The 17,472-nt window shown below is 50.4% G+C and overlaps 1 protein-coding gene across 2 annotated transcripts in view; it reads right to left on the bottom strand.

Moving 5' to 3' along the window:
* Window positions 1-369: 369 nt before the first annotated feature.
* Window positions 370-17,472, bottom strand: part of AAK1 (AP2 associated kinase 1) — a 56,749-nt gene continuing 39,646 nt past the window's right edge. The window contains exons 18-22 of one of the 2 annotated variants that reach the window (XM_054000613.1): window positions 14,377-14,478; window positions 13,373-13,474; window positions 12,480-12,590; window positions 10,795-10,899; window positions 370-3,812 (exon numbers count right to left, since the gene is read on the bottom strand). In XM_054000613.1, the coding sequence (XP_053856588.1) occupies window positions 2,731-3,812; window positions 10,795-10,899; window positions 12,480-12,590; window positions 13,373-13,474; window positions 14,377-14,478 (1,502 nt within the window). In that variant the 3' untranslated portion in view covers window positions 370-2,730. The remainder of the gene's footprint in view (window positions 3,813-10,794; window positions 10,900-12,479; window positions 12,591-13,372; window positions 13,475-14,376; window positions 14,479-17,472) is intronic. The other variant, XM_054000616.1, reaches the window with a different exon arrangement.

The raw sequence follows: 17,472 nt of genomic DNA, 5'->3' as shown, positions 1-17,472 counted from the left end.
AAATAATGTTTTGCACTTAAGACAGTCTTGGCATTTGAATGATACCGAAAGACACGTTTAACCAGCACACAGTGAGCCCCCTCATCTCCCAGAGGCACAAGCCCTGCATTAAAACCGCTGAGGAGCAGCAGCTTTGCAGGGAGGGCTCAGGGCTCTGTCCTGCCCTGCACGGGAAGGGTTCTCTCTGGAATGTAAACTGGATATAAACTGAAATATCCTCTGCTTAAAGCGGCAAGATCAGTTTGACTTTACAGCTGCCAGATAAAGCAGCCAAACCCAGTTCAGCACTCCTTAAAACCCAGATTCCCTGTATCCAGCAAAAGTATTTTCCACGGGGAGGGGAGAAGGAAGGCACAACTGAGACGGTGCTTGTCATCAGATACAGTTTTAATAAAATGTACATAAGTTTACAAGTGGAACATTTCTTCATGATTACCAGGACAGACGATCCCAACCGGAGTGCAAAACTTGTGCCCAGGGATCTGCCAGGCATGGGGGGAACAGAGGGGACCGGGGGACACAAGTCACTGTGTGTCACTGTGCATCACTGTGGGGACCAAGGACACTCCCAGCTCCGGCTCCTCCTGGACACAAAGGAGATTTTCCAGGGTGTGTGGGGTGCTCTACCTGCTGCATCCCACACCAGAGCGAGCCCCCTGCCCTCCCACCCCATCCCTTTGGAGGCAAGGGATCAGGAACGCTGATCAACATTTTCCCTCTGAGTTCACAGGGAGTATTTCCAGGTGTGTGTGAGGGTATTTGCCCACCTACAGCAGAAACTACAGGCTGTGGGTTATTTCTAGAAACGCTCATGCAGCTGTTCAGGTTTCAGGAATGTGTTTCAGAACTGGAGCAAGATTTCAGCATCATGATACTACCGTAAAAATGCTTTGGGGTCTGTCAGTGTGCTTGAAGGCATTGATTTAACACTGTGAGGAAAGAAACAAAAACCCACAAAAATTCAACTCCCCAGCACAAGAGTCTTTGGTGGAAGCTGAGTTAAAGTAACTGATTAGCACTTTGGAGTGATTGAGTTCAGCAATTAAGCAGATCTCGCCCTGTCGCCAGTGCTCACACGGGGTCGGGGTCGGGGTGATGGCAGGAGAGGGGACACTGGGACAGCCCCCAGAGTCCTGCAGCAGCTGGGGAGGACAGTCCCCCCCAGCAGTCACGGCAGTGAGAGCCAGCTGCTTGTTTTACTCAGGCAGAAACTCTGATTGATCACTTTGAGCAGAGACTTTAGTGCATTCAGTGGGTGAGAAGCAAGAGCCAGTTCTTCTCCCAGCAGGAATCCGGGATTGTCACAGGGACGTGGTACGAGGGCAGTGAACACCTTTTACTACAAAACACGTGAAACCAGTGGTTCTTTTCAGAAAACTGATTTCAAAACACACCCATTGAGTCTGTGTAAGTCTCACTTCACTAAGATCATTGATTGTGTGGCAAATAATTAGCATGATTCTTCCACATTCATTAAAACAGTAAGCTTCAGATGCTATGGAAATTAAATTTCCACTAACAACTCATCACGCTGAGGCTGCAGCAGTGGTAGTACAGGATTAGGAGGAAAACAGGCTGGAAATTAGAAGGGTATTAGAGTAACAGGCATTGAAATTGACTTTTCTGACCATAACCAGAAGTCCCATTACCTTATGAGTCACATGCAGAGATACAAACGAGCTGCCTCCACCCTCAGAAGAGATTTAAAACAGTTTTAAGCACTGGATGTGTCTGGCAGGATCATGAGCTCTGGGGCACAGTTAGCCTGCTCTTCCTGTAAAGTGCCTGAAGGACAGAAAAGCTGCCAAAATGCCAGCTGGAAATTCAGCCTGACCTGGGCCGAGCAGGGCTGGAGTCGAGCCCGCAGGGCACAGTGCACCTTCCCTTTCTCCCATTGTGAAGGGACAGGCTGATGCTCCTCCAGCATCAGCTCTGTGGGACCTGCATGTGGCACTGACAGAAGCTTCACTGAATTATTCAGAAGCAATTTTTCAAGTAAAATTGAAGAGAAGGAAGGAGAACATGAATGCAGTGAGCAGAGGTAACACCTCAAACCCATGTGGCTCACACAGGGTACCTGCTCACTCCAGCAAAGCATCTCCCTGTTCCACAGGTCCATCCCACAGCACCAAGGCCTGACCTCCCTTCCAGCAGCTTCTGAGCAGACTCCAGCGCTCAAGGGCAGCTCCTGGCTCAGTGTGCTGTGACACAGGCTGGTGTCTGGGCCCTCACACTCACTGTCCTTGAATTCACAGTTTGCTGTCACAGTCACAATAACCCTCAGAGAGCAAAAGTCACAATAACCCTTTAACCTGTGAAATCATGTCCTTTCCAGAGCATTAGCAAGTCCTGCTTGACTCGCTCTGTAATTAATAAACCTTTTAATTCATCTTGTAATGCATTTCTCCACCCAGGAGAACCACCAGAAAATATGGAATACTGCTGGGTCGAGAAAAGCATCTAAAAAAAGAAATAAATGAAGGGAAGACAATGAGAGGAGGAAGGTGAGAAGCAACTGGAAAGGATACAAGGATCCTGAGAGCCAGGCATTTGGAAAAACATAACTTAAATGGTTAAACTATATATCACTGCAAATAGAGTTCTGACCAAAAATAATAATTACTTTATATATATATATGTATATATTGCTATGTCATTCAGTTCAGCTAAGAGGTCTGAGGTCCTCATGAGGTGGTCCTGCAGGCAGCACAGCCCCCAGCTCCTGGCACGTCAAGGCTTCTGCTTTGCTGCTTTGGAAGGGAAGGGCGCCGAGGCGAAGGGATCGGCACTGGGCAGCTCCGTAGTCCTGGAAGACAGCGGGACAACCGAGACAGACCCCGCTATGGCCTGTCTGTTGGTCTGAGACACCACTTTGTAAGCAGCTATGGGCTGGGCCTCGAGCCCTGGCCCATCCTCAGGGCCGTAGTGCCGGGAATACTTGGACAGGGACTGCGGACGGAAGGGCTTGTTGGCCATGGAGCCCAGTGCGTCGCCCTGCTCGGGCAGCGCTGCTTTAGCAGGGCTGCTCTCCTGGGCCTCCACGGCTCTGATGGAGCAGGGATGGAGATTGCCTGCCTGAGCAAAGGCAGCAGAAGGATGCGGAGCTCTCATCGAGGCCATGGACCCATGCGCTGCTGGATCCAGGCCCGGGAACATTGGCTGAGCGCGGCCGTTGCCCCCCTGGCTCAGGAAAACTGGCGGTGTGAACGGCTCCTTGTGGCAAGTCAACTCTTCCATGCTTTTCTTCTTAGTGAAAGGGGCTCTCAGAAACACATCTGCTTCCTCTGGATGCCGCAGAGCCGTGCTGCCCTTACAGATAAAAGGAGCTTTGGTAAAGACATCCACTTCATCGGGGACCTTCCTGGAGCTTCGGAAAGGAGCCGTGGCAAACACATCGGGTTCGTTAAAAACCTCCCCGCTGTGTGACTGGAAGGCCGGGAACAGTGGCTCCCCCGCTCTGGCCTGCGTCTGGGGATCCTCTTTGGAGGCCTCGTGCCTGGGCACAGGCTGCAGGAACCCTCGGCACAACTTGCACGTCTCCTCCTCCTCTTCCGAATCCATCAGTAAAGGCCTGGACCCGCTGCAATCCAGAATATCTCCCTCGTGGTCTGTCCCCTCTCCTTCGCTGCTGTAGAAGGAGCTGTTGCTTGAAGGTCCATCTCTGGCCAAGTACTCTGACTCTGAGCTGTGCTGCACTTTCCCCTCCAGCATCTCAGGCTGACCCTTGTACGAGGCGAGTCTGTCACTGCCAGGATCTCCTTTACAGAGCTTGAGAGCTACAGCTGGGAACTGGCCCGGGGCCCTCTGCACACCTACAAACACAAGAGAAAGGCGTTACTGAACCAGTTCAGCAATCACAACAAAGTTACATTACACAGGAATGTCAGATGGAAACCACCACCATGCATGGAAAATGGGCAGGAGAGGGAGGGTAAATCAATGAAAAAATAATGCCAGGGAAGGTGTTGGTGACACGGCCCAGGGACACCACGGGTACCACTGCTCAGAGGATGGGAGATGTCTGACACACGCATGGGCACACACAGCACCCTCAGCACCATCCCACCAGGCTTCTCTCCCACCCACGACAAGAGCCACCAGCACAGAGTGTTTCCCTTCCCAACGCTTGCCCTTCACTCTCTCGCTGCTGCCCGAGGGAGGCTCCAGCAGACAGACAAGTTGTGTCATTCCATCCTGCACTGCTGCTCTCCAAGCACATCTGTTGCTTGGCCTAGCCTCTCTTCCTGTGGGCCAGCCCACAGATACGTGGAATTGCTTGTGGAACATGTGGGGATGCCCCAAAACCTGCTAAAATAACAGGCCCATTTCAAAGACTGAAGGTCAGCTTACAGCTTTTAGTGAATCCTAAGTAGCAGCTATTTTAGTAGCAGCTATTCTTTTTAACCACTGCCAGACAAATGGTTTTTAAACACTCCATACCATGGCTTCAAATCAAGGAGCAGAGCTCCAATGACCTGGCTTGCTTCTGCATTGGCATACGAAGGCAGTGCAGGGAGAGGCTGTCCTGCCCTTCTCCAGCTCCAAGAGCCACCAGGAGGCCGGGCTTGCCTTAGGACTCACACAGACAAAACAGAAGATCTCTTACCTTCACAGAACTACTGGCAGGTTAGAAGTGTCATTGGACTCGTTAGCAAGAGGATAGGAGAAAATCACATGAAAACTAAAACGGTAGGAATTGCAGGAAGAACGAGGAGGGTGAGGAGGCTGGTTGGTACCCAGGGTCAGCAAGGCACCAACCAACACACCCTGCAGTGCCAGAACCTCACCCAGGGAAAACTCTGCCCAGGCGAATTGCTCATGTTTGCACACCCATCACAGCCCTCGGGCACTGGTCCTCCATCACACTCACGGACACAAAATACCCCCTTCTCCACCACTGCTCACAAGTAAAGACACAGCAGCCGTTCATGAGGCATCAAAACCAGTATTTATTGGGAACTCTTCACCTGGGTACATCACACTGCTAAAGAAAGACAGTGCAGCTATGAGAACATTGGACCAGTTACTCCACAGAAATCCCCTCTCTCTCCTGCAGCCCGTGCTGTCCACACTGGTTTTCCCTCAGGGGCCACTCTGGGGATTCCTGGAGCAGCAGGCTCCCAGGAGGCTGGTGGTCCCACCCTGGCCAGGGGTCCCTGGGACACTCTGAGACACAGGCTGAGCCAGAGCAGGACCAGCTGCCACGGCATGGAAACGCTTCTGGATCCACACTGATCCAGGGAAAAGGCATTCAGCATGCAGAGCAGGGTCGTGCACAGCAAGGGCCCACTCTGCACAAGAACTGCACATCTGGGTGGAATTCTCTCTCTAACTTGTGCAGGCCTGTGCCCACACAAGCCATGACATTCGGGACAGAGTAAGAGAGGGAGGACAGCAGCTAAACGCATCTGCTTAGCAGCACACAGCTCTGAATGTGGGGACACTGCACAAGGAGCAGAATGCCCTGTTCTGGGAAAAATTCTCTTTTCTGATGTTCTCTCTGCCCAGTCATGTGAGAAGGGCACCAAATGCTCAGCAGCAGTTTTCTCCTGCACAACACTGGTGTGTGTAGTATTTGATTCCAGGGTCAGATATACATACTAAAGAAGATTCCAAACTATACTCAGGCTCTTTTTCAAGAGGGAGAACCTTAAAAAAAACCCTCTGATCACTCAGTACCCCAGGAACACACTCTGCAGGTATTCAGACAGCAACCTGAAAGAGCTTTACCCCAGGTGACAGCCTTGGCACCTGGAGTTTCCCCAGCTTCCAAGGAAAACAGTGCCCTGAAGTGGCAGAGTACTGAAATAACCAAGAGGAAAACTAGAGAAGATTTACTCCCTATTAACAAGAGGCAGAGCAGTCACCACAATGGTGAGGATCTCGCTTCTGGAGCAGAGCCCAAAAAAAAAGGTCAGGGGAGACAGAGAAACTCCTGAAGTCTAAAGCTCCCCTTTCACCAGGAAACTCTCCTGATTTCACCAAGCCAAAGTCAGGCAGGACAAAACATCCAGGAACAGGCAGCTAAAGATCAGCACAGTTACCAGTGTGCAGAATTACTAGATTGGAATTTTAAAGGGCTCAAAAGACTTATCACTCCTTCGTTCTTGCACTGTGCAGGCTTTCCTTGTACTCCAATTCCTAGAAGCAAACTGTTCCAATTTCTAGAAGCAATCCCATTAAACAACAGTACAGAACTAAGCCTACCCAGCACTCCCAGCAAGGAGGAACAGCACAGCACCAAAGGTCAGTGACACCTGTGGCACTGGACAATTTGCAGGATCAAGCATTTCTGCTCAAAGCCACTCACAGTGGGAGACCTGGAGGCAGATCCAGAGCCTTCAGTTGCAGAGGATAAGGAATTTAATGCTGTAGTTCTGGCACACCTGCACCAGGCAGGAGTTAAGCACACCAACCTTAACCCCACATCCCAGCAGCCCATGAACAGTCTGAGCCCTGCACTGCAGGAGCATCCTCATTCTGGGAGATGCCCCCAGAAGCCACCCAGCCAGCAGCCCCTCCTGGCTCCCCAGGGCCAGCATACTGAGTGAATTTTTAAATAAGGTGGTTTTGCACAGTTTTAGGCCAAAGAACACCATTATTGCTCCTTTACAAGAAGCTCCCTCTAAAAGTGATTTTGCTCCATACAGATTGGCTCGAGCTGCCCTGGCCCGTGATGAGTGGGCTGGAGGAGGATGCAGATCTGCCACAAAGCCAGGATTCTCCCACCCACTGTCCCAGCAGGTTCCACAGCACCTGAAGCCCTGGACAAGGAGGTCCCAAGGCATCCTGAGAAGACTTAGACAGTCCAAACCCAGGGAGCTGCACCTTCTGTTTTGGGACAGATGCTCCCAGCACAGTGGATATTGTCAGAAATGAGGTGGCTGACTGAACTCATCTGGTTAGAGATGAACAGGAGGTTTCCAAAGGCAGGGGCCCTTCCCAGCCTGAGCCCCTCAGAGTAAGCAAGAACCAACACCAAAATTCCAACTATTCCTTTGAACCTTTGCCACCCAAACGCAGAGCTTGTTCCTGCACCCAAAGCACGACCCTGAGGTGAAGGGAAATTGCTCCACATGCTGTGGTTGTATTTGACCCTGACAGTGTTTGACACTGCCAGCTCTAACCCCTGCTGCCATCCCACCATGAGGGCACTGCCATGGGCAGAACAGAACAGCTCTACTGGGGTGTCACTGAACACCTCCTGAGCCCTTCAGAGGGGACAGGAACACCTCCCCTGGCTCCAACCAAGCTCCAGCACTGATTCTCAGCCCCTCAGGGGACACCAAGCATGTCCTGTGGCACAGCTGTGCCCTCAGCGCAGCAGGTCTCACACAAACCCCTCAGTTCTGAGCAGCACCAGCACCAGCCCAGGCCCGTGGGACACTCACAGTTTCTGGAGAGTTTAAAATGAACCCCCAATCTCCACTCATCTCTCAATTCCATTCACTCTGCAAGCACAGGGTGAATATTTTCTGATGAAGGAGGTTTAAGAACAGACATCTCTAAAATATCATAATTCCACCCACACCCATGAACAGCTACTTGAAAAAGCAATAAAATAAACATTCACATCTGCTTATTTAATAGCATTATTAACAACCCAGTGCATTTGTCATTTTTTCCAGAACCCTTGAACAAGCGCCATTAGATTTAAAATCTTAAACATTCTTTAAAAGTACTTTAATTCACAGAAATCTTTGTTTCTAATATACAGTAGATGGTTACTTTTTAAAATCCATTCTCTTTTCATATAATCTCAGTATCTGACTATACAATAACTTTCTATCTATAGCGTCTTCATGTTTTCCAGTCCAGCTCGCCTGTGCTTTAGGAATATAAAACAAAAAAATAATAAAGTTCTATCCACAATTTTACTAAGGTCATTTCCATAGTTCTCATGTAAAGCTTCTCTTGGAAAGTGCAGTATACACATGTAATGATACAACACACGTAAGCAATACTTTTATTAGTAAGTGTAGGTTTTAAAAGAAGAGTAATGTAGAGACAACTGATGGGAGTTCTATGTACAGAATTTGTTAAACTAAGTGTTGGGCAGGGGAGGAGATGGAGGGAGGAGAGGAGGAGTCACAAACTTGGGGTTCTTCCCTTCCCAGCGAGGTCAGCACAGACACGTTCAGTCGCTCGCACTTTCGCACGGGGGAACTGCACTGGTACTAATACAGCTACAAACACAAACACGGGGAGCAGGAAAGCTGGGGAGAGTTCCACTACACAGGAAGAGTCCTTCTGCTCACAGAGGGCTTTCAAATACAAGATAGAAATTCCAGACTTCGTGGGAAGCCAAGGAGAAGGAGCTGAGCGGATCCAGCTATGGACAAACCAAGCGTAGGGGGGGAAGGAAAAGGGAGAACCCATCGAGTTGTAGCAGCACTGATTTCAAACCACCTGAACCGAGGGCATGCGTGGTCACAGAGACTGGGGTGGAGAAAGGCCCACAGGAATCTTTGTCTACTGAAACAATGGCTCCATACTGAACTGGGGTGCACTACAGCAGTTACAAGAGAGAATGGAGAACCCAGAACAGATACCAGATGCTTGATAAAACCAGGATTAAAAATAGACAAACAGCCATAGGACAATTTGTTTCATACACCATTTACAGTAGGTTGAGGGGATTTTCTTTTTTTCCAGTCAAACACAGAAAAGAAGTCACAGAAAATACATCTGCTGCTGCCACAGCGCCCTTTTCACCCCAAAAAAGGCCAGTGAAACACTAGTCACAGCCATACTCACATGGATTTGGTTCAAGACCTTGTCACGCTTCACTTAGGGTCATTTCTGCAGCTTTAACAATCTGGTTTTTTTCTTTTTCCTTTTCTCTTTTTTTTTCCTTTTCTCTGTTTTCCCTCCCCCATGAAGCGCAGTTTGTTCCCAGCAGGATTGTCAAACAGCAAACCATGAGCTGGGGGCAGCTGGAAAACTTTCATGTGCACCATCACCAGAGTATGGCCGGGAGGAACTTGGGGCTTCCTCCTCCTCTGAAGCAATTCAGAGCCACCAGCTCTCCTACTCCATGTGCTGCAGCTGAGGGATGTCCCTGCCACTGTCCCCTGGCCCCTGCCCAGCTGTGGGGACAGGGGAACAGAAGCAGAGCCACAGCCCAAAGCCCAGATGGGGCCACGCTGCTCACGCCCTGCTCCAGGGACAGGAGGCTGGGGCAGGGTCACAGAGCAGCCCCAGCTCCCTGAGCAGGGCCATGGGGGGCTCTCCAGGCTGCTCCCCTGGACATGGCCTCGGGACAGGGCAGAGGGAGCCCCACAGGGCTTCACCAGCCTTACAGAGACCGGGCTGCCTGGAGAACTGAGCCAAAACCTTCCCCAGGGCACAGCAGGACAGGGAGAGAGGTGGGTGACTGTCTCCTGTTGGCAGATTTTTCTCTTAATTAAAGGAGAAAAAAAAAAAAAAAAAAGAAAAAAAAAAGCCCCAAAGAAGCACAAGGAAGGAAACTCTTCTGGCAAGGAAACCGGAGTGTGGGTACGTTACAGAAACTGCTTCTGCTACTGTGGCACTGCTACAGGTCTATGAGCTGATCCACCAGCAGCAAAGACCTGGCTATGTTGGGAAGACTGGACTCAGAGCTTCCACTGTTGTTTCTAGAATGCCCACCTGAAAGTGTGAGAGATAGGAATTCAGTATTGAACAGGACACACACACACACACGACAGTTTCAGAAGTTCAAGATCAAGAAAGAAAAAAGTCAAAGCAAAACAGAGAATTTGCTCAAGCTCTTCTCATTATTTGTATCACCATAGCAATGAATCCCCTGCTTTCTGTTCCACCCTCTCCCCCAAACCAAAGCAGCACAGCAGCCAACAAATCCCTACAAACCCATTCTTTCCACAAAGTTTATCCAGAGCCCTGTCCTTACTAAGGGATCTCTAAAACAAATTCAAGGACTCCCACAGCCCACAGAAAGGACAGGTCAGAATTTTAAATCTTGAGATCTCCTTTAGGAGCACCTTTGGGTGCTTTGAGCTGCTTCTGGGAGAACTGGGCTATCGTGGGACTGGGACTTGGATACTAAAGGAGAGACCCACAGAATGGTTTGGGCTGGAAAGGACCTTAAAGAGCATCTGCTTCCAACCCTCCAGGGGTGGCCCAGCTTTGGGAGAAATCCCTGACTCCCAGCAGGAGCAGAGTTTGTAATGCCTGAACTGTTCCTAACGAGTGTCAGCCTCTGAAAGCCAAGACTAGTGCAGAGCAGGGGCTCAGCACATTCCTGCCGTGACCAAAAATGGGAGTTAGGGAAGCCAAAAGGTTCTGTGACCAAACTGAAAAAAAAAAAAAAAAAAGAAAAGCAAAAAGGCCTAAAAAAAAAAAACCTCCTGGATTTGTCCTTAAACCTCCTCCACAAGTACATCAAAGGCTGTAATCAAAAAATCCTTTCAGTGGGGTGACTGCAGAGAGGGGGCCCAGTTCACTGATCCTTCCTGGCCAGGAGTGAAAGCCTGCCTGCTGCTGGCCCTGGAGCTGCAAACCACAGCACAGCTGCTGCTGTTAACCCAACAGAGCTCTGGCTCCTGCTGGCAAATCTCCCCAGGGGGGATCTGGGGCACGATGGTGAAGTGAGCAGCTGCCCAAGCACTGCCCTCCAGGCTCTGCCTGCCCAGAGCTCCTCGAGGAGGTGGGGACAGGGACCAGACTTCTGGTATTTCACAGCTCAGACTGGAACCAGTCCCATGTGCTGCAGCGCCACTGCCCCAAAATTAATTTATATATCCACTGTTTGCCTTTTTTCCTTCCCTTTTTCACTCCCACATCCTGGCTTACCTTGTGAATTTTTGGATATCAACACTGGGATTGGGTCAAACTCATCTTCTGTCACTTTTTCAGAGCCCTCAGGAGCATCAAAGCCTGATATCAGGTTAGTATCTTCTGCAGCATAGAAGAGAAATAAGGGTAAAGAAGCAAAGACAGCAGAGAGGCTGGTTAGAATTGCCAGGAAGTGTTAGAACATCTTAATGCTTTCAGAGGTAGCGTTTAGAAGCAGGAGTTTTATTTAAAAGGTGAAATGAAGTTGGTAAGTCTGGGCAGGAAAGAAGAGAGGCAATGAAATACAGAAGGGGAGGGGATCAAACCAAACCAAGCAAGACCCAGAAGAAAACCTGACCAGTCTGAGGGCTCAGCTGGACAGCTGGAAGCCGTGGCAGAGGCTCGGTCTGGCTCTCTGGCTCCCAGCTCTCATGCACAGGGAGAGGAAAAGGGCTGGGGGAGAAAAACAAACCACAGAAGAAATTCCAGTCATCTACATGAGACAAAACCCTGAGCCTTCACCCACAGCAATGAAACAAGAAGGACAAGATGAAGTCAGAGTTCCAGCAGCACCTGTCCCAGGGTGTTTTAGATCATCACCAGCACCAGCACTGGATAAACTAAGCCAAAAATAAAGAGTGAGACTGATGTTCAGTTAATAACCACAGCCAGAGCTAAAAGTGAGGTTTGAAAAGAAGCCATCAATGAGTTCTGGAAGATTTTAGCACCTTGCCCCAGCCCCTGCTAACAGAGTCTCACCTTCCTCAGCACATACGAGCCTTTCCCATCCCAGAGGACAGCCCTGGGAGAACCGCGCCGTAAATTCATTTTCTCATTAAGCCACAGCAGCACACCTGGGCTTTGCTGTGCCCCAGGATGGAGCAGTAAGTGCTCCACACATCTCAGTGCAAAGTGAAGTGGCACAGGGGTGGATCACAGCTCTGAGCAGTCAGAACGATTGCCTGTTCAATCCAAAAGCTCTGTGGAAAGCACAAACTCATTCTGAAGTGCCGTCAAGTGTAAAAATTGATTCCAGGCTGTTTTTGCAGCAATTCCTCTGAGGCCAGAGCATTTCTGTTGCTATAGGGACACTCAGCAAGTGAGCAAATCACCCCCCAGCTCTGAGGGGCACCCAGGAATCAGCTCTGCTGCTCTGGGCCTCTCTTTCAGGGCAATAAATAGCCCAGGAGTCTGACCTTCCCCCTTAGGCTCTTGTTCCTGTTTGCTGTGGCACTACAGCTGGACTCAAGAACTTCTCCTGATAAGGACAACGTTCTCTAGGGCTGGGAGAGCTCATCTGCCTGAGATGCTAACTCCAACAAACCACAGCAAATTCCTTTTGTTCCAAAATCTCGTGACAGATGACGATCAGGCTCCCTTCTGGAATTAATAATGCAGAAAAACCACCAGTCTCAAACGGCACGTGGAAAAAGCAAACCCAGAGTGCATTCAGTGAGGAAGGGCTGCACACAGAGCCCACCCTGCCTGCTGCTGGATCCCACTCCATGGAAAACAGCACCATTCTGGACTAACCCTGTCTTTACAGTCAAGCTGAACACTTGATTTTTTTTTTTCTCCCCTTAGAACATCAGTGCACACTCCAAGTTTGAGCAGTTTGGGAAGAAAACAAAGCAGTAGTTTGGGGACAATAAAACCAGAAGAGATCAGAGCATCTGTCTCTGTAAAGCAGGAGAGCAGTTTACCTTTGTGAGGCTGAGCTGTGAAAGCTACAGGAGCAAACTCATCCAGGAGGTCAGCAGCAGGGTTAGAGAGCAGAGAACAGTCAAGCAGAGAGTCTTCCCCAGTGAGAGAGTCTGGATCCAGGTGAGCATTGGACAGGACACAAACAGTGTTAAGCTCTCATTGCCACATCCCCCTCAGCCACAGGCGGGGGGGGGGAGCACAGCTTTGGTGCAGAGCCAGCACAGAAACTGCCATTTCTGGTGGTGGAGGAGATTCACTGCTCTCAGTGAGGGCACAGAGCACCTCCAGCAGGGCTTTCTGTCCCCCTGAAGCTGAGCAAAGAACCCCACAGAGCCAGGTGACAGCTCTGCAGAGAGAGGAGCTGCAATCCAGCTCTGAGAGGAGCTCGAGCCCATCTGCTGTGGGAAGTGGCCCAACCAAGGCTGCACAAGGAGAAAGGGCCCAGGAGCTGCTTTGTGCCCCCCTGGGACAAATCAGGGACTGCTCCCAAGCTCTGCACCACCTCATGGGAGCAATGCACCAGCACCTACAGGTCTGGGAGGGTGGGCTCAAGGAACACTTCCACAGAACCACACAATCTCCTGAGGGAGATCCACAGGGATCAGAGCCGAGCTCCTGGCCCTGCACAGACACCCCAAATTCCCACCCTGGGCATCCCTGGGAACACTGTCCAAAGGCTCCTGGAGCTCTGGCAGCCTTGGGGCCGTGCCCACTCCCTGGGGAGCCTGGGCAGTGCCAGCACTCTCTGGGGGAAGAACCTTCTGCACTCCCCCAAGGAGAGGCGGGAGCCCAGAGCACTCCCTGAGCTGGCCCAGGTGCCAGCAGTGGCAGAGCAGCCCCTGTGGAGGCAGCCAGAGCCTCGTGGTGCTCTGAGCCCCTGTGCCTCACCAACCTGTTCTGTTGGAGGCCACGGACTCGCTCTGGGACACGAGGCGCTGGGGCAGCGGGGCCTCCAGCCCCGGGATCAGGCTCTCCACAGCCACGTCAGCTTTGCCTTTCCGTGAGGCACAGGAGAAGCCAGAGGTTAGTTTGGGAAAAGCAGAAGAAGCAACTGAGGCAGGAGTTGTCTGAATCCTTTACTGACCCTGTAGAGTGTCAGCTCAAGGGTTTGGTTGGTTTTGAACCCTGGTTTCAGCTTTTATTTATTTTAATTTGCACAAGCCCAATTTGAAATGCCCAGAGAGTGGAACAGCAGGTCACTAACACCTGCCCTGCAGCTGAACAGGAAGAAAATATCCACAAGATCCTTGTCCAGCAAAAGGAAAGCAGTGACCATTGGAGTCCCCTTGCCTTCAGAGTAACTGACCATTAAAATTCAGACAACAGCCAGAAACTGCCAAAGTTTTACTGTTACAAGGAGTCATGTCCTTCCCTTCTGTCAGAGCCGCCAGGTCACACCCAGCTGGGACCCCACCCCACAGCAGCAGCTGATGGCAACCACCTGCAGCCTGCACTCCCTGTCTTCAGTGCACCTGGCAAGGAGAACACAATTCTGCAGCACCCCAAAACCCTGACCCGCCTGCTGCACCCAGGCTCACAGCAGCCAACCTTTGCTCCCAGCACTCCCCAGCTCCAGGGAATGCTGCCCTTCCTCCTCATCCTGCTGAGGGCCACGGAGACAGCCCAGCTCAGTGCCTGGGCCACAGTCAAACACAAACCCTTGACCACAAAGAAAGGTATTTTTGCCATTTTTCTCCTCCCAAGAGAACAACTAAGGCCCAGTAGTGCCACTGCCAGAGCAGAGCGGCCATCAACCATCAGTGCCCACCCCAGAGGGAAAAGGCAGCTCTGCCTCAGCACCATCCATCCCTTCCCAGCAGCAGGGGCTGCTCTGGGAGCCAGGGGGAGCATGCAGGGCAGGACAGGAGGGACAGGGGGGCACAGGGGGGCAGTTACCATTGACAGTGTCTGCCGTGCTGCCGAAGGGGTCAGCCAGAGGCAGCAGCTCGGGGAGCAGGAGCGCAGGCTCGGGAGATTTGAGGCCCTCAATCAGTTTTTCTGGGGCAAGCAGGAAAAAGAGGCAAGGAGGCAACAGAGAGAAAAAGCAGAAGAAAGAAGAAGACACCATTAATCAGGAGCTGTGTGTGAGCCCCAGAGCAGCACCTGCACCACGGGTGGGAAATGGCTCCAGCACAGAACCCTGAGTGCTCTGGGCTGCAGAGGACCTGTCAGAGCTCAGCCACCCCTGCCGTGGCAGGGACACCTTCCACGAGCCCCTGTGTCCAGCCTGGCCTTGGATACTGCCAGGGATCCAGGGGCAGCCACAGCTTCTCTGTGCCAGGGCCTCAGCAGCCTCACTGTAGATTCTCTCTTTAAGCTAAAACCCACCTCCTTCAGCTCAACACCACCATCCCTTGTGCCATCACAACAGCCCCTGCCATGAAGTTTGTGCCCCAGCAGCACTCAGAGCCATCAGAGGAACCACCTAAGAGAGGCGAGGACATCCTCACCCACTGTGGGCTCCTCTCCCAAGGAACCATTGCAGAACAGCCCACAGCTCTGCCACTGCCTGAGTATATATATATATATATATATATATATATATGTATGTATATAAAACCCATATATTTTTATATATAGAAGCACAGGGAGGGATTAAAAAGTGCCCTCTCAGCCCCTCGCTGAGGTAGAGCCCAACCACACACTGCAGCCTTTAAGATTTGTCAAGTTCCCTGTTCCTCACAGTAAGAAATTACTGATTGTTTCCTGTCAGAGTAAGAAAAACATCTGCAGAAAGAGCAGAGCAGGAGCCTGCAGCTGATGGGTCTTGGAGCATGCCCAAGAGGCTGATGCTGGTGGCTCCAGAGCCTGGAAAACCAAATCACTTCCTCCAGGAATGAAAGCAAGGGCCTCTCCTCTGGTTTGCACCAAACACGAGGAGGAGGCCTAGCCACGAATTAACTCTGGATTTGTACCTTGGGACAAGCAGATAGGCCAGACCCCATCATGCATTGGCTGAGAAGCACAGCTTTGGGCAATCCAGGGAGAGAGTGCTGGCCTTTTCTTCAGACCCCTTTTCCAACACATGCACACGCCTAGTGGAGCTCACAGTCAGTCAGTTTGCCCAGACTTTGAACCTGCAGCCACCAGGGCCAGAGACTCTGTTGCCATGCTGCTTTCACTGCTGGCCACACACCCCTTCAGCCACAAACACTCCAAAAGCATTTCAGGAAACACCAGAGTTAGGAAAAAACATCAGTTAAGATAACATCAATAATATCAATATCAAAAGTATCAAATCAAGAGATGAGAGAGGCAAAGGGGCTTGGGGTTAGAGCAGGCTATTAGAAAGAACAAGGACTCCTGAAAACTTGCAAGTTAAAAAGGGAGCAGCAGGCAGAGCTGTGTGCCAAGGTGAGGACACAGGCACACACAGAGCTGGTACTCACTGCAGGGCTGGCACCCACTGCAGGGCTGCCCTGGGCAGAACACACAGCTCAGCAGAGCACACAGCAGAGTCCTTTCCTTCGGGGGCCAGCTGGGAGAGAGAGACACAGCTGTGAAAATCCTGCCAGGGCAGCGGCTGGGAGGGACATCACCAGCGTGGGCAGGGATTTGTCACTGGCCAGGGGCTCTGCCTGTTGACTGATGAAGTTTTAGCAGGTTAAAACAGCCCTGAGTGGTGTTCAGTCCATGGAATTCCCTGGACCAGGCCAGGGAAGGCTGCACTGCCACTCTCCTGCAGAAATGGATTGGTTCTCACACAACAGGGGCAGGAAGAGAAGGGGAATAAAGGCAAATGGAATCAGGGCTCTGTAAACACCACGGAGCTAACAGGACAACACTCAACAGCTGTGGATGTGACAGCCTTGTCAGAGAAAGCTAGAAAAGCTTTCCCAGAATCAGCCTGCGAGACTTCAGGGAGCTGGAGATCAACAGTGATAGTCAATTATTATAAAAAACCTGCAGGTGTTGTTTTTCTAATATCTGTTTTCTTGTTATTCTCATAAGATTGTTTACAAATGGGCATCTTGTTAATTCTTCAACCAGGTGAAATGCATTGATTAATGACCTATCATCTTGCTAATTCTTCAATCGGGTGAAATGCATTGATTAAATGACCTATCATCTTGTTAATTCTTCAACCAGGTGAAATGCACTGATTAAAAAAACAATCATCTTGCTAATTCTTCAACCGGGTGAAATACACTGATTAAATGACCAATCAGGCCCACCTGTATCAGACCAGTGTACAAAAGAAGAATTCAGTAAAGACTGAGGCACTTATGCCACTCAGCCTTCTGATGACTCTGGGTCATTTCTTATTAAACAGTGACAAACGGTGGCTCCTTAAGAGAGCAAAACCAAGCAATTTTAGTTTCACGTTCAAGATCTCAAATATTTGTAGAACAGTAAATTCTCCCCCCTACAATCAAACTCAAAGCCCAGGCAGAAGAACACTAGATGCTCTTTACGCTCATTTAGCTGGGATTCTCATGGTCTGCTGGCTTTATTGCTTTAAATCATCACACCCCCACCTTGCCCTCCCAGTAAATACAGCAACAAATCCATCAGGTTCCCACATGAGCAGTTGCCCTTTTGCATCTTCCCAACTCAAGATGTAAACCTCTGCAGACCATTAGTGCACACCCACAGCTGCTGTGCCTGCCTAATTGTGCATGTGCAATTACTTTATCTCAGTGTGTCATCTTGGTGCAAATAAATCCTCAGCAGAAATACAGTTGTTTGGTAGAGCTGTTATGAACACCCAGGCATAGCTGGGCACCCAGTTATCGTCTCAGAATTCATGGGCCTGGAGTAGAGTTATGGTGATTAAAAACATCTCATCAAGTGTTTCGTTCCCAAAAAAATAAAATACCCTCCTCCATCAGCCAGAGTGACCCGACAGAAAGAGTTCCCCTGACCAACACCCAGGATTAGTCCGTGGTGAAGCCTGAAATAAGCTCATTAACAACAACTTGGCTCATTTTCCTGCACATACACAAGGAAATATGTTTTCAGCATGAATATTTAATTCTCCCTTATTTTAAC

This window comes from Vidua macroura, chromosome 28, assembly GCF_024509145.1.
Source record: "Vidua macroura isolate BioBank_ID:100142 chromosome 28, ASM2450914v1, whole genome shotgun sequence".
NCBI classification, from domain to species: domain Eukaryota; kingdom Metazoa; phylum Chordata; class Aves; order Passeriformes; family Viduidae; genus Vidua; species Vidua macroura.
This window is presented reverse-complemented; position numbering and strand designations above follow the sequence as displayed.